This window comes from Hydractinia symbiolongicarpus, chromosome 6, assembly GCF_029227915.1.
Source record: "Hydractinia symbiolongicarpus strain clone_291-10 chromosome 6, HSymV2.1, whole genome shotgun sequence".
NCBI classification, from domain to species: domain Eukaryota; kingdom Metazoa; phylum Cnidaria; class Hydrozoa; order Anthoathecata; family Hydractiniidae; genus Hydractinia; species Hydractinia symbiolongicarpus.
This window is the reverse complement of record NC_079880.1, coordinates 14,430,689-14,453,144: the sequence shown is the minus strand read 5'-3', so window position 1 is coordinate 14,453,144 and position 22,456 is coordinate 14,430,689. Positions and strand designations below refer to the sequence as shown.

Sequence of the window (22,456 nt, the reverse complement as noted above, 5' to 3'; positions counted from 1 at the left end):
AATAACGGGTACAATAGAGACGTCTTGTAATTCAACCAATAATGTTGGACCTTCACCCGAGAAGAGATACTTCATTACTTAGTTTATAAAGTCAATTTAAATAAATATTTTCTTCATTAAACTATAAATTGACATTAAAATATAAAAAAGTATTCATTTTTGGATACCATATAACGAATCCTTTCCCAATCCTGTGATAAGCGCCACGGTATAAACAGCCACCAAACAACTCGAATGAAATAACTCGATGGATAAACCTTTCGTTATCGTCTTTGCTGATGTTGATGCGAACCGTGACTACGGTAGCCATATTTGTTTATATATTCTAAGAGGTCGTCCTTGGTAACAGGAAATTGTATACTTTCACAAACGCCTGAAGTTGTAGAAAAGATATAAACTTCACAGCCATAACGGTAACATTTTTTATTTTAAAAAAGTTATTTGGACATTAGCTATGTTTAGAACATGTTCCATAATAAAAAATAGATCGATCGCAAACATTTCTTATCTTTTCAATGCAAATAGCATCCATACAGTCCTAGAATACAATAACTAGACAATGCTTAAATTTAAAGTACTTTTGTTTAGAATTGAGAATAGTTACTTTATTAGTCGCTGTCTGTCCTATGGAACCACCACGAGAACCATAAAAGCCAGCTGATAAAACCGAAACAAATCCCCTTCTTTTACTTACTTTTCGCTGTCCTAAACGCGTTTGGAAAACTTTTATCTTCTCTCAGCCTCAGAAATTTCCATTGCGACCCGTCCCAAGTGCATTCAATAATTCTTTTATCGTAATGTTTTAACTCTGCGTTCATCTAAATAAAATGAAGTTTAAAAGTTTCCCGCGCACATCGCTTATGGCGCGTAGCTTAGTGATTATGAAGTTTGCTTCGTAATCACTATTACTAGTGGCTATCCTGTAAATATTTGGAATTATTAGTTTTAATAATAATGATAATAATTGCAAAAAAGGAAACACAGAAAGAACAAATGCAGCATGTTGAATTACGGTTTTGGTTAAGAAAACATTTAAAACACAAACATGCACTGTATGTTTTAGAAAGTTCTCATTGGGAAAGTCCGTATAACCAAAAACAAAGAAGCAAAGAATTTTAAAAAACGCGTAAACGTGGACATCAAGAGTAGTTTAAGAAATAAAAATACATCCGCTGAACGGAGGAGGAAGGTTATTGGAAGACATAGCGGAAGGAGGGTGCGGGGGAACTGAGATTCGATACAAACAAAAAAAACGCAGGTACCTTGATCGTGGAGAAAGGTTGATCGTAACCTTGAACAAAAAGTTGTCCAACTTTTTCTGGTAAACAACTAAAAATGAAAAATGCCAGATTCAAGAAACAGAAAGGCAAAACCAAGATGACAAGGTTGCTTAATCCAGTTTTCAATCTAGTGCAATTTTAAACGTAATGTCGTCATTCCAGAAAAAAGGGAACGGTTAAAAAGTTGAGTCGTTATGGTTAGATCTCGGCTATGTAACGAGATCTCGGCTATGTAACGAGATCTCGGCTATGTAACGAGATCTCGGCTATGTAACGAGATCTCGGCTATGTAACGAGATCTCGGCTATGTAACGAGATCTCGGCTATGTAACGAGATCTCGGCTATGTAACGAGATCTAGGTATACACAGTTAATTAGAAAAATGATACCAAAGTAACTTATTAAAAAATCTTAAATTAAAAAAAAATACTCACCCATATTGTTTAACAGTTACAATTTGCAACAGAAAATCAACAGAGTTCAGTTCGTGCGGTTTCCATTTTAGTTGGCCAGGACACTGCCCAGGCGTGTACGGCTAAAGTATGCATACATGAAATTCAGAATGACAGGAAAAATTAGTATTGTTTCAAAAAAACGATTGATAACAAGTTGGATTTATTCTGATTCTAGAAATGTTTTAAAAATAAATTACTCTACGGTTGCCGCCATGACAGTTGGATTGGAGATAATCTCAGGAATGTTTCAAGATAAAATCGTCACGTTACACAAAACTTACATCTAAAACTGGTTGGAGTATAAGACCATCTGTTTCGTGAGTGATTTTGGGGACAAATTTTTCCAACAGCTAAAATGCGAATGTGTGATTCTTTAAGATGACAGACAGACAGAGAGACGGCGAGACAGACAGACAGACAGACAGGTAGCGAGACAGACAGACAGACAGACAGACAGACAGACAGACAGACAGACAGACAGACAGACAGACAGACAGACAGACAGACAGACAGACAGACAGACAGACAGACAGACAGACAGACAGACAGACAGACAGACAGACAGACAGACAGACAGACAATCTTACCCAATTACATTGCTCGATAGGATAGAAATCTTTTTTACGTATACTGAATGGTTCTCTACTTTTATCAAGCCTTCTAGATTGTACCTGAATAAAATATAGAAATATAAAAAAGAAAAACACGAAAATTGTTAGTCGTCGCCCTGATGTGTCTTATACAACCGCCGTATTAACTATATATAAGGTTTTCCACCTATATTACGCTTTATAATAAAACTTACAGCTTCATCCCGTGGTTTTATTATTTCTTTTTCGACACACAACAACCTTCTTTCGAGATCAGTATGTCCAACATCTTGACCCTGGATAGGAAAAATAAAGTTTCTACAAAATGAACAAAAAGTTAGCCGTGGACATGCTTTTGTTTAATTGCTCACTTTAACCATATTCACGCTGGATTGTGTTTATGTGTTTTAGTTTAAATTTTGAATAGTTGTCATTTTTTTGCTTACACTGGCCGTACACATCTGATAGCTTTTCACATTTTAGTTAAGCAGTCGTTGTGATAAAAAGAAAACAGTGGGTTGTACTGACCGTTTGGTCATTGATGCAATCCCAACGAATAATTTCGTGAAATTAAAAGGGCAATAGGTTAAAGCTAAACTTGACACTTCTTACACTGTTACAACAATAGAACTAGCGCGTAAGAACAGTCTGACATTACCTACAGATACTGAATTTAGGTTACGGTGAATTTAAAATACTAGTCGTTAGCCCGTGGAAAATCCACGGGTGCGCCCGTCCTTTTTACTTTTGGTGCGTGTTGCTACTCGCGCAGCTAAGCTACCATTTTGCGTCAGAGACAGACAGACAGACAGACAGACGTATTTCAATATAGATATTGCAGAGCAAAAAAAGAAAAAAAGCTTTTGTTTCATCGTTTAATGTTACAACAGCGTACGTTCTTGATAAACAATCCTCATATTGTTATAATAGACTACCCGTTAGCTCGTGGTAAAATCGTACAAATTTTCTGATTCGATATTTCGTGCATGAAGTAATAAGTTACCCTGCGGGAGGTCGGAAATAAAGCTGCGGTTCAATTAATTTTACGTATGAACAGACAAAATATCAGATATTATTATGATTGACTAGTCATAATCTGGTGAAAAAACCTACGGCAATTCGCCGGTACTTATGTGGCATTTGCACGTGCACAAGCATTTCGTGTGTCTGCAGCACGACTATAAATCGCGCAGAGACAAACACAACACGCAAATTATTATAGACATGTTTGTACATAACATATACCTCGAATTTCACAATATCGTATATCAGGTATCTTGGATGCATTTGGTCCCCGATTTTATCCATCACAAGTTCCTAAAAGTTGAATCGAATATGCTCAAACTATTTGTCATTATACTATAGACACATCTTTTTGAAATGGACGAATCACTTAAACAGAATATCAACTTTAACAAACTTTAATCCTATTTTAATAGGAGGGAGTGTTTTGGGTCTTGTTTGAGGGGTGATAATTTAATTCAAGAAAGGACAAATTTTATGACTATAAACTTGGAAAGTCACTATTTAAAATTGTAGAACGCTAATATTATATTTGCCTAATTGTCGTTAATATGTTAGGAAAAGGTAATTTAGATCAGAAGAGACGTTTCTTTAAAAACATTTTTCCAAACAGCTCCAATTTAGCTCCAATTTAATGATATAATGATAAATCAAACTAATTTTTAAACGTTCGCTTACCCCATCAATCAATGTGTCGAAGATGTGTTCATCTGGATTTTTGCGACGCGGAAAAGTGAATTTATCTGTTGTGAAGACACTGTTATCTCGATCAAGGAAATAAACCTCGCCCTGTTTGAGGATCAACATCAAATACCTGGCAAGAAATGGTGCATACATAAGTAGAAGTTTTATCTTCACTGACTGATTTTTAAATCATTCATGTCAACAAAGTTGGCATTATATACAAAGATTATTAAACATTCTTCTTTTTTTGTTCAACGTTCATCTCATAAGGTATAAGTTCTGCGCACTTAAACAGTCTTACAGTTTCATAAATGCACTAGACTCCCAATTTTCAAGCCCTGATTTAGATTTTACTTAAACTGCCGTCTAATTTTTGTTCGTCCTCTTTTCCCTTCAACTAACAATGCAACATTTCTAATTGTCGATAAATTCTATTTGGCTTAAAATTTGACACCCTGTACATTCTTTAAAAAAACATGGAACAAAAATTTTAATTTACAAGACCTAAAACATGTCTCCAAATTAATCTAAACCGAAATCTTAATCGAAATTTTTGAGCGTGTATTGGCTATCAATTGAGATTTTCTAGTTCTTTGGTTAAATCTGACATTGTAATTTATACAAATATAAATTGTGGAAGGCTTCTGTAGGCAAAATCTGAGACTGTAAAATTTGAAATTAAAAAGGCTTTTTAGTTTGTAAGCAATATAAAGGTGAGGAGAAACAGAAGGGCTGATGTACAGTTCCTGCTCTAAATAAATACATGACGAAGTACCTGGTACCATCTGCTTTCCAAGTAACACGGTATGGATGAAGATGTATTAACTCGATATTTTTTCGATCCATTGACACAGGCTGCGAGCCTGGAAAATTTCCTCTTAAAAACAAAGGATAGTTAACAAATTTAAACATCAATACACCAATTAACCTAAGTAACTTGAAATATGTGATGTTCCAGATATTATAGAGTGCTAGTTAAGTAAGCCAATAATTTTAAAGACATGAAACTAAGATTCAATTTTTTTTTTTAAACATTTTAATCCAAAATCTCACAAGTTTAAAACCATTAAATCCTTTCAAATTAATTCCTCCAAACCCAAATGACAGTGAAAATAACTGGGATTGTTTGCATGTGTTAAGCACATATATAATTATTTCATTTAAACAGAAATAACAGATTACCGAGAGAAAAAAAATTTTCTGCAAAAATAAATGTAGGCAAGATCAATATTTCAGTTCAGGGAACAATTTTTGTCTTATTAAGAGTTTTGGAACTTACCAAAAGAGATAGAAGACCTGACAACTGAGAGGCAATTCTAACTTGAAAATATAAACATAGCTTTTAAGGGTTACTTTCGGGCAACTTGTACTTTTGGACATTAACTCAGGGTTCTCACTCACTTTTTACTTGAAACAGTATAAGAATTGTACAAGATTTGATAGAAGAAATACTGAATATAATTCCAACATGAAAAAAAAAAGTATAAACAAACCTGTCCCAATTTAACATTCCTTCACAAATTTCTTGTATTCGCTCAGCACCTCGGGCTGTGACAGTTTCAATTTCTAAGTTTTCTGCAAATTTGGCATTCTAAAAACCAAAGTAAGTATTGACAGCCAAGCATACAAGTTATGGCTTTTAATCCAAAAAAATATTTAAATATATTCAAAGTTCTAAGTAATTCTAACATAAAAAGAAGTATTTTGTATGCTGTGAAGAGTAAAATGTTGTTTATCAAGTAAGTTTTCTCATTTGTAATTTTTTACAAATTATATTTATATTTAAAATCTGAGCACTTGAAACATTATAATTCATTTTTAAATAATGCTGACATATCTTTAACTATAATTAAAGATAAGACAGCTATTAAATATTTGCTTAAGTCAAGGAGTGTAAAAGTGCTAATAATCTTGGTGCAACTTCACAAGATATTAAAAAAATGAGTTTATGCGAGCAAGCTAAATATATTAAGAATGCAAAAAAGCATTGCACAGCCAACTAAAAGATACACAGCAATGACAATGTGGTTGTTAATAATGCTAGACCAATGGTTAAACAGTTAAACCTCATTATATGCTCTTCTTCGTCTTTTAGCCGGTCTGCTCTCCTGTTGGTCATCAACACCATCATCATCATCTTGTCCACCTTCTTCCTCGTAACACCAATCAGGAAGTTCAGGTGCGTTTGGAGCATCTTGTGGACCTCCACCGTATCGCTCAAATAAATCTTTTAAATACTGGCCTTTGTAAATGCCAGGTGGCCGACACTAACAAGAAAATAACGGGAGAAAAGAAATATAAAATTCATCAAACTGTGAATAACTATTTTTACCAGTCCAAATACAATACATATTAGAAGTAAAATCAATTTATTGCTGTGAATACTAAAACACTGTTTGCCACAAGACAATAGACATAACACACTGTAAAAATTGTATAAACAAAAAAGAAAGCCTTCCTTTGCTGTAAAAAGTTTTTTCCAAAAAGGTCTTCTATCACTTTTGATTAGTATCTTTTCTCTTCTTTTGATGTACTTAGAAATTTTTTGTCTTGTTTAACAAATAATATTCGAAAAACATGTTTGAATAGAAATAGGATCACACGTGCAAGTCTCTTTTTAACATTCCCCTGCCGCATACACCAACTCATTACAGTATGGGCACAGGATAAAATAATGGTGTGAACATAAAACTCTGCACACTGTGTCAACAAACTGTTCAGAACTGGGAAGCATGTGAAGTATTTTACTTTACTTTTGTTAGTTAAATTTGCTAAATTTATTATTAATGATCTCGGGACTACTGCCTATTGCTAATGCTCTTTAAATTTGATGAATGAATGCAACCTTTTAAAACAACTGCTGGTTAATAATAGCAATACACTTACGCTGGAAAAATAATTCACAGCAGCATCTACGCTAAAAATAATAAACAATGAAAAATATAAAAGTAGCAGTAAAAGTAGGGTATTCAGCTTAAGGATTATACCAAATGCACAAAAATACAATAAAGCCTAAATACCTCCATTCTTCTATCTCACAAAAATAGGCCACAATAAGAAATCCAGTCCTATTGAAGCCGTGTGTACAGTGAACTCCTATAAAGATAAATTTATTTTTACTTTTACGTTGTCCATATTTTACTTAAAACAAAGTTCAAGCGCAAATAGAAAACAAACTTTAAAGAAATTTGCTAACCTATTATTTTTCCTGGGTTTTTCTCTAAAAATGTATTGCAAATTCTTATGAACATTTTAGTTTGGTCAACTGATGGTGCTTCTCCATGGCTAAAACAAACCAAGAAAGAAAAACTTATAAATATTACAAATATAAATCACATGCAAATCAGCATCAAAATTATTACAAAAAGTTTTTAAGGAAAATTTGTGTTACATGCATTTTTTATAACATTACAAAAACCTGTCTTGCCTGAAACAGAATTGGGTATGCTGTTTTCAGATCTTAATTGCACATGTAAAATTAATACCACACATGCAAAATTGTAGACATATTATGAAGACTTAAAAAATCACACGCTTGGACACCATAAACCGAGTGATTTACCACACGCCTAGTCCTTTCTCCATTAAGAAGACTAAAAACCCTAAACAAGCTGGTAATTATTTCTTTATTTTTTTAAATAGTAAACAACTCATTTTGAAACATTATTTAAAGATATTTAGTAGATTTTAGAAGGATTATAGCTGTTTTTCTAGGAGATTTTTAGCTAGGAAAATGCATGTAAAAATTTAAAATATTTTAAGAGAATTTATATAAGTATAACCACGAATCGAGGATGCCAAAGGAATTAAACAAAAAAGACAAGTTGGACTGATCAGATTTTATTTTCGCATTAGGTGATGTGGAACATAAATATTTTAAAATTCCATTTAATCTACAAAAGAAATCAAATAAAAAAATTGAGTTTACCAAATGGATGTTCCCTAAAAAGGACATTTTAAGGAGTTTTCACAAAAACCAGAAAATGTTTTAGAATTTTTAGGAGGCATGGACACCCTGTTGTTGTTTGTAGCCTGGAATCCCAGCCTGATATTCCTGTTAAAAAAAGTGTTTATTGTGATTTATGTTCTCAGCAAAATTTAAGGTATTTAATTTGTCTTTAAAATCAACAAAAAAGTTCCCTGTGCCATTATTATATTCATGTGTGTTAGCAATATTTAGTTGGCAAGGAAAAACTTGAAAAAAAACTGTTTTTTAAATATTATTTAAAATTAGTAGATACAGTACTGGAAAAATGTTGTTTAACGTTGCGCTTTGCGTATCACGACGATATTCTTGATCCGCATTAGACATTTTTTTACTTTCAAATTGTATCGAGAGGGCTTCGTGATGCATCTGTCTCAATATCATTCTCGAAGCTATCGAGGCCATTACCACTTTCTTATAATAGAACTGTTTTAAAAATAAGAGTGTATTCAACAATGATTGTGGATGTTTAAATATAATAAAACTTCCTTTGTGTTTATATATTTTTTAACTTATGCAAACAATCTAGGGTATACAGCTAGCTTTAATCTTTCTTTTTTACATCGCATTTTAAAAATTTAAGAACGAAAAGCAGCGATAGAAAAAAAATACGTTAAAAAAGTAATGCGCTAGAATTACTTTAATGCATACGAAAGTTAAAAAATTTTCTTATAATATCCACTTATTGAAAATAAAAAAAAGATAAAGCAGAGATGTGTTTGAAATAAAAAAAACTTTCTCTTTATTCTCATTATTTAGCGACACATCGAGACAGATTGTGTCACGATACTAGAATCTTGATAGATCGTGGCAGTTTGCTTTTATTGTTTCTTATTATTATAAACGCGGTACATTGCGTATCAAGGGAGTCCGCTCATGTTGCGCGCTCGATATGTTAAACAACCTTTTTCCAGTAATGTAGGCATGTAGAAAAATCATGTAACTGCGAATTCCGAAAAGTATAATAAGTAAGTTAAACAGTTAAAAAAAACCACCAACTCCTGCCAGGGTACCTAGGGTCCACATGGGACCAAACCTTGACAAATTCCCCAAACCTGTTCCAACTCACCCATTTCTAATCCACAAGTTAAAAACATCATCAAAAAACTTCCAAACATCTATTAACCATTTATCAAAAATATCATGATTAAACAAATCAAAATATTTTTGATTACCTTGATTAAGAAAAAGTATAGGATATACTTTTTCTTTTGGATATACTTTTTCATATGCCTTAACAACTAATATATAGAAATTAAATTAACATAAATTACATATATATAAATAATTTTAATACCCTCTACAAGCCAACTTGCAATAACTAACGCCATTTTGTTCTATCACTGATTTGTTGTAAAATCTGTTGGTATTTGTAAGATCGATGATTAGGCCAAGTTCTGCCTAAAAATCAAACTTTGTGTCTAAACAAAATTTCAACACTGCTCAGTGTCTTTCATAAAAAACGTGATGCACATGTAGTTCATTTCTTTTTTGAATAAATGTAGTAATGACAACTTCATGTGACTTATTTTGTGACAATAAAGTGGCTAAGTGAATAATTTATTTCATTTTGTTATTTCTTAGTATGCTATTTGTTTTTTATCCATTAAATAATGGAAGAATATTTATGGTTCATATTTTTTTTAAAAAAATGCATTATAAAAAACGAAAAACAAAATTTTAAAATTGTAAAATTTAAATATACCTACCTTGTTTCCTTGCACATATGATTTCAACATAGGAAATTGAAAATTATCTTCCAAAGGAACTTGTGAGCTAAACTTGTCATCAAGAAATGTTTTGAAAGCAATGAACTTTCCTAAAAACACAAAAAGAATGCGGGTAATATTCTTTGCAAGGTAAAATAAAATACAATTTGTATGTAATTTAAGTTGTTCAGTGCTGCAGTGCAGGGGTTTTTGCCCCCCCCTTTTTTTTCCCACAACTTCCAAGTAGGGAGGACCTAAAATCCAAATCAGGCAAAAGAAAAATGGGTTTAAGGATTTTTTCAAATTTAAGGGGAACCTAGAGGTTTAGGGGGACCTTTTTTACTCTCTTTTTTACTCTCTAATTATCTAATGATTATCTAAGGTGAATTTATTATATATCCTGTATCTAAAAAAGTCTATTGATGCAGTCTATTGAATAATGTTTAATAACTTTTTTTACTTGCAAGTTCATTATTAAATGATAATGGAATGTACTTATTTAAAAGGAAAAGTGTTCAAGAAAAAAAGAAAAAACTTTGGTGTGTTCCATTTTCTCTATATAATTGCTTTGAACGTTTTTGAGTACGCTACACTCTTTATGAGAACTAACCTTCACAAGTTTATTTTATCCTGTTTATATTTTGTTGAGAATTAGTAATTTAACATTTAAGGAAAATTCGAAAAAAAGCAAATATGAAGCCACATTTACAATATGCTAACTCGTCAAGAGCTGCTATTATATGATAATTTTTTTTTACTTTAAACCCAGTTTGAGATGTCCTCCTGGATGGCATAAAGGTTCCTTGAACGATGTCGCAAAACTCATCAAATAAAACTCAGAAAAAAAAAATTTGTTACATCAAAGTTTAATTTGTGAACAATAATAAAAAGTCTTGTGATTTACCTTTTCGCAAGAAGCATAATAGAAGTAGCGCATAAAAGCACTCTTTTTTCAGCCTTCTCACAGGTAAGAAACAACAAGCTGTGTGAACTCATTTACAGAGTTGATATTCTTCCAAACAAGTTTTAATATAAGATTAACACTTTTCACCATATATTTCGATCAAAGCTGGCAGAAAGCCCAGGGCAACTCCTAATCTCAGTCTACCTTGTCCTTGAGTATAGGCTGTGCACAAACTCTGGTACAGGTGTGCACCTTTCTTTTACATTGTGCCTAAGGCTTCTCTATTATATTGGTATGATGCAGGGCAGCCTTCTATTTTGTGATGCGCTGTATTTTCTGCTTGTAGTACAATCCGCCTTAACCTGTGTGTTGGTAAAATTTTAACCTCAAATATAATTTGATATTGAGGATAAAATGCATACTTGTTTTTGCTCCATCTTTCTATCTTTCTTTCTTTCTGTTTTTCTTTTTTATATTATTTTACTTTCATTTGTTTTTTATTTTATATACATGGTTCATTCTTATACAAAAGAAGGCAATGAGCCCCTGGGACAAGTTTGAAATTTTCTCCGTGATGGAGGACCATTCGAATGCGTGACTGAAAAATCGAATAATATTCGGGTTGTGATAAGTTGGCAAAACAGGAATATTAATATTGTATAAATAAAAATCATTCTAATGGTTATGGTAGGTCATAAATGCGTTGCAGAAGCTACTGATTTATAAGTAGTTGTTTTGACAAAGCTGTTTTAGAAACTGCATTATCACCATGACATGCAGCCTGTTACAAACAGTTACAAAGATTGAAGAAAATGGTTACATTTACCCCCTGAAAATATTCGGCATGTCCTTCCATCAAAAAAGCTTCTTTTTAGAAAAACAAAGAATAGAAACTTGAGCGCTACGAAAGATGCAGGTGTAACTAGAAAACTTTTTTGTCTGTGTTTGTATTGGAAATTGGTATAATGTTCTTTTATTTAATATAAAAATGTACAAAACGTTATTTGGTTGTGTTCTGTGGATATAAATACAAATAACGAAATGCAAAGAAATGAGATTGCGTTGATTGCGTTCACTAGCTGAAATGGCATTTTTACAAAGTGGCAATATTTTAATATGAAAGGTTATTTCCTGGAGATCTCTTTTAAAAGAACTATCTGTGAAGTGTGCTAACCAAAAATAAAAACTTTGATCGCTTGGTAGATCACCTGCACTACGTATTTTGTTTAGCCATTTTTGAGTTCTTTCTTTTTCACAGATGGAATTCTGTAAAAACTTACTTTTTTACACTCTAATCGATTGGTACATAAAAACGCAGAGCAACTAACCATTTAAATGTAAATTACATACAAAAAGCGATTTAATGTAAGCTATAGGTCTTAACATGAACGTTCTCTGCGCTCGCTTAAACTTTCTGCATGATGTGATGTCATTATTTATAATCGGGTCCGGTCCTAAATGAAATCGAGCCTGTCTGTTTTTTTATGAGAAAAAAATTAAATATGCGAAGGCTTGTACATCATCATCATCATTCTCGGCTTAACATCTGTTTCCCATGCTAGCATGGGTTGGACAGGGTATATTAATGACCCTCTTCCAATCTGATCTAGACTGTGTTAGATCTAAACTCAACTTCCTCTGTATCAAGTCTGTCCTTATAACCTCCTGCCAAGTCTTTCTCGGTCTGCCTCTGGGCTTTGCCCCAGAACTATTAAGTCTCTACACTTTCCTACCCAATTATCCTCCTCCATTCTTTCCAAGTGCCCCAGCCAATTCAATCTTCTTATCTGGATAACATCTTTAATTCTACGGAGACTTAGCCTGCTTCTTAGCTCATCTGAACTCTTTCTGTCTCTCAGACTGGCGCTACACATCCACCTAACCATTCTCATATCATTCCTTTCTAAACGGTCAAGATCTTCCTGCTTCACCGCCCATGTCCCACTACCGTACAACATAACACTTCTTACAAAGGTCTCATACAACCTACCTTTTACCTCAATTGACAAGACTCTGCTAGTCAACAAAGGAAGTAACTCTCTGAACTTTTCCAAGCAGAACCTATCCTGCAAGTAACACTTCTTCCAACACCCCCTTCACTGCCCAACATATCACCTAAGTAACAGAAGGTCTCAACTATCTCTAACGAGCCACTGTTGTACATCATTAAAGCTGGAATACTTCATTCTCTATAATCTCACCTTTGCAACGCTTGCATACAAACTGAATGTCAGCTCTTAACCTTCCACTAATACTACTGCACTTCTTATGTACCCAATGCTTGCAAGTCTGACAAAAAATTGAGTTACTACCAACCCCTTTCCTGCAAACTCCACAAGGCCACTTTCCAACTACAAGGTCACACTTGGCTGTAATGCTACTAATCATGACTTTAGACTTTGCTGTGTTTACCTTTAGCCCTTCTAGTCCTTTCTTCCACTTCTCAAACTTTTCAACTAATTCTTCAATCGACTCTGCTATGAGAACCAAATCATCTGCATACAATAACTCCCATGGACAACCCGTTCTGAACTACATCGACAGCGCTTCTAAGACTAGAATAAACAACAAAGGACTAAGTACAGAGCCCTGATGTACACCAACATTTACACTAAATTCATCACTAAGTGAATCGTTAATCCTGACACGACTTCTAGCATTGCTGTACATAGACTGTACCATCGTAACTAGCCACTCATCCACACCGAATTTTCTCATAGCCCACCAAATAACTTTACGTGGCACTGTATCAAAAGCTTTCTCTAAATCTACAAAGGCAAAATAGAGATTCTTTCTCTTTTCTAAATACTTTTCCTGAAGCTGTCTGAGTAAAAATATTGCATCTGTAGTGCCACGCCCTGGAACAAAACCAAATTGCATCTTATCTATATCAATTATTTCTCTAAGTAACTTATCAATCACTCTTTCAATAACTGATCAACCAATTTCAAACCTCTATAGTTACCCCTTTCTAATGCATCACCCTTGCCCTTGAAACAATTCACTATTATACTCGACTGCCACTCACTTGGAATAGCACCATCCTTTATAATCTGGTTAGCAAGACTTGTAATAAGCTCAACTCCAATATATCCAGATGCTTTTACCATCTCTGCAACAATACCTGATAGTCCTGCAGCCTTGTCAATCTTCAATTTCCTAATAGCCTCCACTACCCATTCTGTCTTGATCTGCATAGCTGGCCCTTCTACAACATCATCATCAGACAAATTATCCTCGTCCTAATCAAACTCAGTGTTAATCAACCTCTGATAATGATTCTTCCAAGCTACCCTTTTCTCCTCCTCTGTGCTAGCCAAAACACCTTCATCATTACGTATACACTTCTCACCTACAACATCTTGATTAGTCTTCTTCATTTGCTTTGCTATCTTGAATACCTCATTGGGCTGGTCTTCCCTTCTTAACACATCTGCAAATCTGTTTCTCTCTGCTTCTGATTTTGCCTTATACACTGCTGTACGAGCGCAACGCTTAGCTTCTAAGTAAATATTTTTACTACCCCCTGACTTCATTACATAAAACTTGTTTGCATTTGTGCGCAAAAAAGCGTGTGCGGAGGAAAAATGTTGCTGAATTGTGAAATAAAAATAAATTGGCTTGTTAAAGTAAGAAAGTTTTTATACTGAAGCAAATAATAAAGTTTTTTGACAAAAGAATGTTAAAAAAGGTATTAAATATATTTTTTATTTCTTTAAAAAGAAAATACTTTGCTAAGAACGTTACTTTGAGGCAGCACCTCATCACTTTGCATCATTATTAATTTCTCCCTTGTGAGATACAAGTGGTTCAAAATCGTGTGGCTGTAGCTTTGTCAAGTCCTTTTCATGAAGAGAATTATCCGATTCTATGTTTTCTAAGTAATAATCTTCGTCATTATTACAAGACGTCTTATCAACGAACAATGTAAACAGTAAGTAAACAACTTTTAGAAGGTGTGCTGCTGAGCTCATAGACTTTCTGCACAATGTGACATATGCTAATTTATTCAGACCTAGTCCTCTCGACTTTACGCGACCTTGCAAATTTATTTAAAATTAAAGATGTTTACAGACCCGATTAAGGTATAAATAAAGATTTTTAACAATTGTAAAAGGTTTACTCTGACACATTTATGTATTGTCTTATCAAAATAACATTTTTTTCAAATTTTTTTTTTCACTGCAGTGCCCCTTTAACCAGTATCATGACGCATTCCCGTTCACAAGAGTCACATTGGCGCTTCTTGTAGTAACTTGAGACGCTGCCCCTCTAGAATAGCTTCCAAAGAATATTGCAATTGGCAAAAGTATCATGTGGCATTTGTTAGTGGAGAAAATGTCTGGGTTGGGGAAAACAAGACAACTCTCAATCAAATGGTTGTTCTCTGTGTGTGGCATATATAGGTTTAGTACCTTGGAAAACTAACTCATCACCCTACGTTACATTTAAAGACGTCACGATGTACTTGGTTAATATAAATATTATACCATTTATCACTGTACTTTTGCGGGGACATTTTAACCATCGTGGAGGCCTTGAACCCATATTGTTATTGTGGGGTTCACTTCAGTTCTAAGAAAAAGTCAGCCAGATTCATGTAGACACACACCAAATTCAAACTCGCGGCGAGTAACTTTGAATGAAATTTAACTGCATTATGGGAAATTTCGGCGTTCCCATTCTAAACAAATTCCAAAATGGTAGATCTGCGGCAGGGTCAACAATTCTTTATGTAGCAACTTACTTCAGAACAGGACCCAATACACTCGTGATTATATGCACCTATATATTTTCTTGGAACTACATTAAAGCTTACTGATATATCAATTTACCCTATGACATTAATGAGAGAAGTAGTAACGTTTTACGAACTATCTGTAATTACCAGAACTTACAAACCATTCAGATATGTGGAAATGTGGTAGTGGTTTCTTCTCTTTTCGTAAAAGATGGCACCCGAAGCATTTAGATTACATTGATAAAAGTCACTGTAACTTGACAGCAGTACCTGATGATATATTTCGACATGAAAGAACCTTGGAGGAATTGTCTCTTGAGGCAAATCAGATCCAAGATTTACCTAAGGTAATATAACACTTGGTTTTTTTTCAAAACTTAGTAGATATAGACAGGGAGAATTGATAATTATCTTGTAGTAAGATAAATAGGATAGTTAGTTAATTCTTGCACATGATATTTTTTGTGCTCACATTTAAATGGGGTGCCAAAAAAATGTTCACAGTAATATCTTCACAATTTTCTGTCCGGATAATGAACATTGGCCTGATTAAGTACGGCAGCTTGCCCCGGTTAAGAACAGGGCAGGAAATACATAATCAGGGCAACATAATCCGGACAGGCTGGCTTATTACTCAAAAAATATTATATGGCACTTTTAAAAGGAACATAATCAGGTCAGGCCAGTTTGTATACGACAGTCTAATATTATTTCTCACTTAATATAGAACGCACATAATCGGGGAAGGTCGGCTTATGTGTGACAGTCAAATATTATTCCAGACTTATAGAACGAACATAATCGGGCCGACCGGCTTATATATGATATTTTTATATTATTTCTCACTTAATATAGAACGCACATAATCGGGGAAGGTCGGCTTATGTGTGACAGTCAAATATTATTCCAGACTTATAGAACAAATATAATCAGGGTCGACCGCTTTTATACCATTTGTCATCACTTCTGACAAGCAAATAGCCCTGGTGGCAAAGTTGTTGTTGTTCTGAAATGAAGCGAAATTTCGTGGCAAATACTAAATTTTGGGATTCGCAAGTTTAATAACTTTTCACCAAACTTAATTCCCACAAAAAGAATAATTTAGGTTCCGTGAAATTTAGTTGCTTCAAAGTATATTATGTTGAAATGTATTTACTACAAGAGTACTTTATACTAAGAATTACATCGAGACTTTCTTTCTTTCGCCATGTCTAGTTTTTAGGGGTGTTCTATCTTCCAGAGAATGTTTAATTCACAAAAGTTTGATGAAAATGCCAATCACAGCTTGCCTGGCCAGCCATTATATCAGCGTTCATAATCCGGTCACCACGACATAACCAGTGCAAAAAAACATAATCGGACCATGCATACATAATCCGGCTGTCCCGGTTGTAAACAGGCCGTTTTCGCAATCTATGCAGAACAGAAACATTAATCAAAAACAAATTTACAGGCAATTCTAAGATTAAAATGGACCAATTGGCAAAAATTAACCAGTATCTAAAACATTAAAGACTAGAAGACAAAAGAAGAAACAGCTCCTTAAATGATTCGGTCTTAAATTTATAAAGGTTTTAAACCAACTTTTTCAGGCGAAAAAAGTCTAGCATCGTCCCAATTACGTGATTATTCAAACAAACAGCCCTAGCAACGATCCGAAAACTTTGACTATTAACCATTCCTAGAAACAACTTTGCAATACGTGATCCACTGGAAGTCTAATTTTTTATTAAAATACTTGAAATCCTTCAAACATTGCCGTGTACCTTTTTCTGATGTTCTAAAAACAGACGTGTCATCAGGAAAATTAGTGAAGCAAAATACCAAAGGGGATAGTCCCCAGCCTGTTTAGTTTCATAATAATATATGTTTGCTTGGTATTTAATAATTGATTACAAATAAAACAATAGATTAAAATGTCACAGCATGAAACAAGATTCTGTGCCGTGGAAATAGTGTGGCAGATCCTAGGCATAAGGCTCAGAATATCATGTCATAACCATCCATTGTTGCCAGTGAAAAGAGAAAGTTAAGGAGAAAGGTGAAACCATGGAATTATAACGTTTACGTTAGGACAGTAGACACTACATTCATTTTAAAAAATTATTAGTTGTATTAAAGCACCGATGTTTTACTGAAACCCTAATGGACATTTACTAAGTTAGAAAAACACAGACTATATGTCAATATTACTTAGTCTATCAACAGGAATTGTATTGGCTAAACATGCATTTCCTAGTGACAGGAGTGTTTATTAGCATCAGGACATCAAGCCTTGTAACTTAGAAACATAACTTATAGAAAAACATAATAAGAAATGTGCAAATTTTATTCAAAAGCTCGCCTTACAATACAAGCCTTTTTTGGCAAGTGTAAACCCTTGTAAAATTGATTGAACATGCAGTGGCAGGGTTGGCAGCAGGGTTAACTCTTTGAAGTGAAAACTTAAAAAATCCTGCAATTGTGATATCGTATCCAGTAAGTTAATTATATACTTTTTTATATGGATATTTTATAGGTCTTAAAGGATTTTCCTTTAAAGAGAAATTGATTGTTTTGAGAGGTTTTATTAGGCAGACTCGATGTTTTTTAAAAATCATACTTTTCATTTAAATGTTTCTTCCTTTTTTAGCATTTTAACCTTTTTTAAACTCATGTTTCTTTAAAAAATGTATGGCACTATTCCTCTATTAAGTATCTTTATTTAAGACCATCAAAAAAAAGTTTCAGAGTAGATGAATGACCCAACTGGGTAAACAAAAATATATACCAAATTGTCAATCCAAGCCAAATAGCCATTAATACCACTCAGGGGCAAAACGAAATTGTTGCTTTTTCATCACCCAACTACTTTATATCGCAATTTTGCACATGTATTATCGTTTTTACAGCAGGGGCTGTCTCTGTGCATCTGTTTTTTGCATGTGATATGCTACTCATATGGTCAACTTTCTGGCCCAAAGGTGGATTTTCACGAAGCAAATTGTAAATGGTAAATTAATTTCTCTGCTAAAAAGTAGGAACTGCTTTTACTTTTTAATTATGCCACTTTTTTGAAGCAAACCAAAAACAGATAAAACTGCACGTGGTCGTACACATTTTTATGTGTACGACCACTTCTTAAAAATTCCCCTTAAGAATGAAGATGGCCTTACGTTTTACCAAAATGATATTTTCTGTCTTTTTAATTAAAATTTGTCATTTTTAGTGAAAATGTTAAATGCTTAATATATTGCAATGTTTCAGTGCATTAAATATTGAAAACAATTTGTTTAAAGTTTTTTTGTTTAAGTGTTTCAGTAGCATAGGTTTTATTTCAGTCCAGAAGTGGAAAAAAGCTTTAAGGTCATTCATAAATAATCCTTCGTTCATCATCAATTACGCATTTACATTTTCAAACAAAATATTCTGCATTTCAATTATCTTAGGGAAAAATCAATTTGCACACCAAAACTTGCATAGCAAGTGATCAGGACTGCACGCCATAGAGATTTCTAAGGTGTGCATGTATGTTTTGCCGTTAAAGCTGACCTAAACGGCCAAAAAATTTTGTCTGTCAAACAATTTTGTTAATTCAGAGGGCTGATGCATGCAATATAGCATACGCCAAGAGCAATTAGTGTGTGAAGATATGCATGTGAAGAAACATCATACATATCCCAAACTATGACACTATTATTGAAATGAGCATTGGCACAACTTTCATTCACATGCTTCAATTTTTGACGTCTTGATATCAAACACTATCCACTTTACTGTGTAGAATATAGCTAAAACTACAAAAGAGTAACAAAGTTCATCGGATATAATTTATAAAGTTAATACTGCATCAGATTACCAGGGTTATAAGAAGTCAAATTTGGAACTAAATCACCCCTAAATAACACTTTTATCAGGTGTACTACATCATGAATAGTGCAAATATCAGAACTTTTTATGGCTTTTAAAAAAATATATATTTTATTGACACGATTTTTTGTCATATTATTGATATCTTGTACAAGAGCTGGACTACTTTAATTGGAGAAACTTTCGTGAGCGAAACTTTCGCGAATGAAGAACCCACAAACTTTTGCGAGATAAGCTTTCGAGAACAAGAATTTTTCACTTAGAAAAAACTTCAAAATTCTTAGCATAATTGAAAATGTTATATATTTTCTTTCTTGAAATAAGATTTCTAAGTATTTTGTGCGTTTTTGGTGAAAAATATAAAATAGCTTACTGGTTAAACTTTCGTGAATGAAGAAATTTAGAAACTTTTGCGAAATAAACTTTTGCGAATAAAGAAACTCGCCCATTTTTTCGGAGATAAAGTTTTGTGAAAAATCGCGAATTCGCGAAAGTTTCTCCAATTAAAGTACTAAACTACTAATAACAACTTTTTTTGAGTACTAGTACTGTCATAAAACAATCGTTCTCTAGATGACTAATAGTTTTAATAGATATTAATTTATTTACCATCCCTACCTTATTTAGAAAATGTGCAAGATATTAGCTAATAAACAGTCTCCTCGTGTTATTGTAATTTAAACAAAACAAAAAATCAGCTTTTTCATTCTGATCATCAATTATTACAACTAAAAATATCGTGTTCATATTAATTTCTACTTATTACTACTACTGCTTCTTACCCTCCAAAGCTTATTAAGAGGCTTGTGCCAACCTGCTACAATAATATATCCTGTAAAAAAAATTAATAATTTTTAGCTTTTCACAATGATGCATGTTTTAAGTTAAAAAATATTTTCAAAGCAGTATATCCCCCTGTTTTCATGGTTTTAGTTTTTTTAGTTTGGGGCACTGGGGCACTTGGAAAGAATGGAGGGGGATAATTGGGTAAGAAAGTGTAGAGACTTGATAGTTCCTGGGGCAAAGCCCAGAGGCAGACCGAGAAAGACTTGGCAGGAGGTTATAAGGACAGACTTGATACAGAGGAAGTTGAGTTTAGATCTAACACAGTCTAGATCAGATTGGAAGAGGGTCATTAATATACCCCATCCAACCCATGCTAGCATGAAAAACGGACGTTAAGCCAAAAATGATAAGTTTAATTAATTTAATTTCTTATGTTTTCTAGCCATTATTCCGTTTGCATAAGCTTCGTAGGCTGATCCTAGCAGACAATGAGATTCAGGATTTACCAAGTGATCTGGGAAATTTGATTGCATTGGAAGAGCTGGACATTAGCAAAAATGGTAAGATGTTGATAAAGCATAAATAGAAACTCTTGTCCTAGTCTTAGTAGTATCTTATTTCCACTCCTAAAATCTTTTTATTTTGTATTTTTATTGCCTCAGTTATTGTCATCCAACAAATTCTTTAAAATGGTGTTAAAAGATTTTGTCAATAAGTTATGGTTATTCATTAAACTTAAAATAAAAGTTGGGAATGTGAAAATAACATTTCCGCTTTTTTAAAAAAAACACTAGCATTTATAAAAACAAAATGTGTACATGTTATTGAGTAGTAATGCACTAAATAAACAAAGTAATGAGTTTTTTAACCCAGCTATTTTGTTTTCTTAATAGCAGTTAAATATTTGATTTTTTAATCAGTGAAATAGGGATCATTGTTTCAATCATTGTAACTAGGGAAACTTAAAATACTTTAATATACTTGACACCTAAAATAGTTGATGAAATGAATATTATATTTGTGCTTCATTTAAGAAATTGAACTGACTACTTTACTATTTCTAAAAGGATTGTCTATGACTGGTTGAAAACTTGATTTCAAAAGAAAAACGAACAATACAAACAGTTAACCTAACTTGAAGTTTAAAAGACCTGATATTTTTTCATTGCATATTAAATTCCTACAAGTATAATAAAATATATAACATAACACTTATATAAACACTGGAGCAATTTAAAGGTGTAATTACATTTTAGGTGTCAATATTCTATCCTTTTTTGTCAATTTAATGAGTAGTATTTGTAATCAGGAGAAAAGAAGGTAATTGACTCCTGTCCATAGCACAAAATAATACGCCATAAGTTAGTGCTCAAATTAAAGTACTCTTCAGAACAGATAATACAGGTGTTGTATCCGTAATGTCTTGTGAAATTTATATAAATGAAATGCTAAATCAATGGTAGGATCCATTTATAAGACCTTTTAACTGTATCCGACTTTACAATTCTATGCACTGTTCCTAGTTTAAAAAATTCTTGTTATTGAAAACCTTTTTATCATCGATGTTTTTGTCATCGATATATTGATATAATGCAATAATTTGTTAATCAAGATGCTTAAAAATTTTCTCTACCTTGTCTAGACTTCAGATTGATACCCGATGAAATTGAAAAGTTAAAGAAGCTAACATATTTGGATGTTAGCAGTAATTCATTAGGAGAGTAAGCTACTATTGTTTTTTAGATTGTCTATTAAAATTTAAGACTTACAACACAAATATTGCGTCGCCTAGTAGTTTTACCCAATCTAAAAAAATGGTATCACTATGTCAGCCCTTTTTAATTTACGTTGCACTCAGTAATTAGTGACACAAATGGCAACTGGTTAACAATCTAGAAATCATTTGAATTAGAAAGACTGTATGCTGATTGACACATGAGAAGAATGGTCAGCGACCCAGAAATGTCAGGGACTTTGAAATTAGGTCAAAAAGTCAGGGAATAAGTTAGACTCTGTGCTTTAAAAAAAATTCTTATTTTTTATTAGTATAAAAGTTTGTAAAATTTTACATAAAGTCAAGGCGAAATGAAAATTGGCTGGCTGCCCTCATAATTTCGGTTGACTTTTAATTATTTTAGAGTTCCAGATTCCATAACAAAACTACCTGAACTTCAAAACTGGGTGGTCAACGATATTGCTTTAGGTGAAATACCACCAGAAGTAGGAAGGTAAAAATATTTTTTTTAAATTGAGTTGTTTATTGTGTTTATTCGATTTGGTATTTTTAAAGGGATCTTAAAGTGAGGAATGATGTTGTATAAATTGTTTTAAAAAGGTCTTTTTATTATGCTTTTTATTGTGAATATGCACACTTTAGATTTTGGGGTTTTAAAGGGATCCCGAGGTACTTTTACAAGTTGGACCTACCTAAAAGATTTTCATAAGAAATT

General features: G+C 33.1%; 2 protein-coding genes across 4 annotated transcripts in view; one reads left to right on the top strand and one right to left on the bottom strand.

The window, feature by feature from the left end:
• Nucleotides 1-78: 78 nt before the first annotated feature.
• Nucleotides 79-15,278, bottom strand: LOC130647121 (mRNA-capping enzyme-like). 2 transcript variants are annotated; one of them, XM_057452865.1, is made up of 18 exons: nucleotides 15,121-15,278; nucleotides 9,727-9,836; nucleotides 9,315-9,418; nucleotides 7,229-7,317; nucleotides 7,053-7,128; nucleotides 6,919-6,949; nucleotides 6,099-6,299; nucleotides 5,526-5,623; nucleotides 4,808-4,909; nucleotides 4,027-4,162; nucleotides 3,571-3,642; nucleotides 2,541-2,621; nucleotides 2,323-2,406; nucleotides 2,017-2,085; nucleotides 1,715-1,815; nucleotides 1,263-1,329; nucleotides 695-818; nucleotides 79-373 (listed from the first exon to the last, which is right to left on the bottom strand). In XM_057452865.1, the coding sequence occupies exons 1-18, from the start codon at nucleotides 15,176-15,178 to the stop codon at nucleotides 264-266; spliced, it is 1,713 nt and encodes a 570-aa protein (XP_057308848.1). In that variant the 5' UTR covers nucleotides 15,179-15,278; the 3' UTR covers nucleotides 79-263. The 2 variants fall into 2 exon arrangements, with proteins under 2 accessions (XP_057308848.1, XP_057308850.1); XM_057452867.1 differs by lacking the exon at nucleotides 15,121-15,278 and adding an exon at nucleotides 15,046-15,069.
• A 26-nt stretch (nucleotides 15,279-15,304) lies between these two features.
• The window catches only part of LOC130647116 (protein scribble homolog), a 30,792-nt gene continuing 23,640 nt past the window's right edge, over nucleotides 15,305-22,456 (top strand). For both annotated transcript variants that reach the window (XM_057452856.1, XM_057452855.1), the window contains exons 1-4: nucleotides 15,305-15,718; nucleotides 20,449-20,566; nucleotides 21,649-21,727; nucleotides 22,145-22,234. In XM_057452856.1, coding sequence (XP_057308839.1) covers nucleotides 15,542-15,718; nucleotides 20,449-20,566; nucleotides 21,649-21,727; nucleotides 22,145-22,234 — 464 coding nt within the window. In that variant the 5' untranslated portion in view covers nucleotides 15,305-15,541. The remainder of the gene's footprint in view (nucleotides 15,719-20,448; nucleotides 20,567-21,648; nucleotides 21,728-22,144; nucleotides 22,235-22,456) is intronic.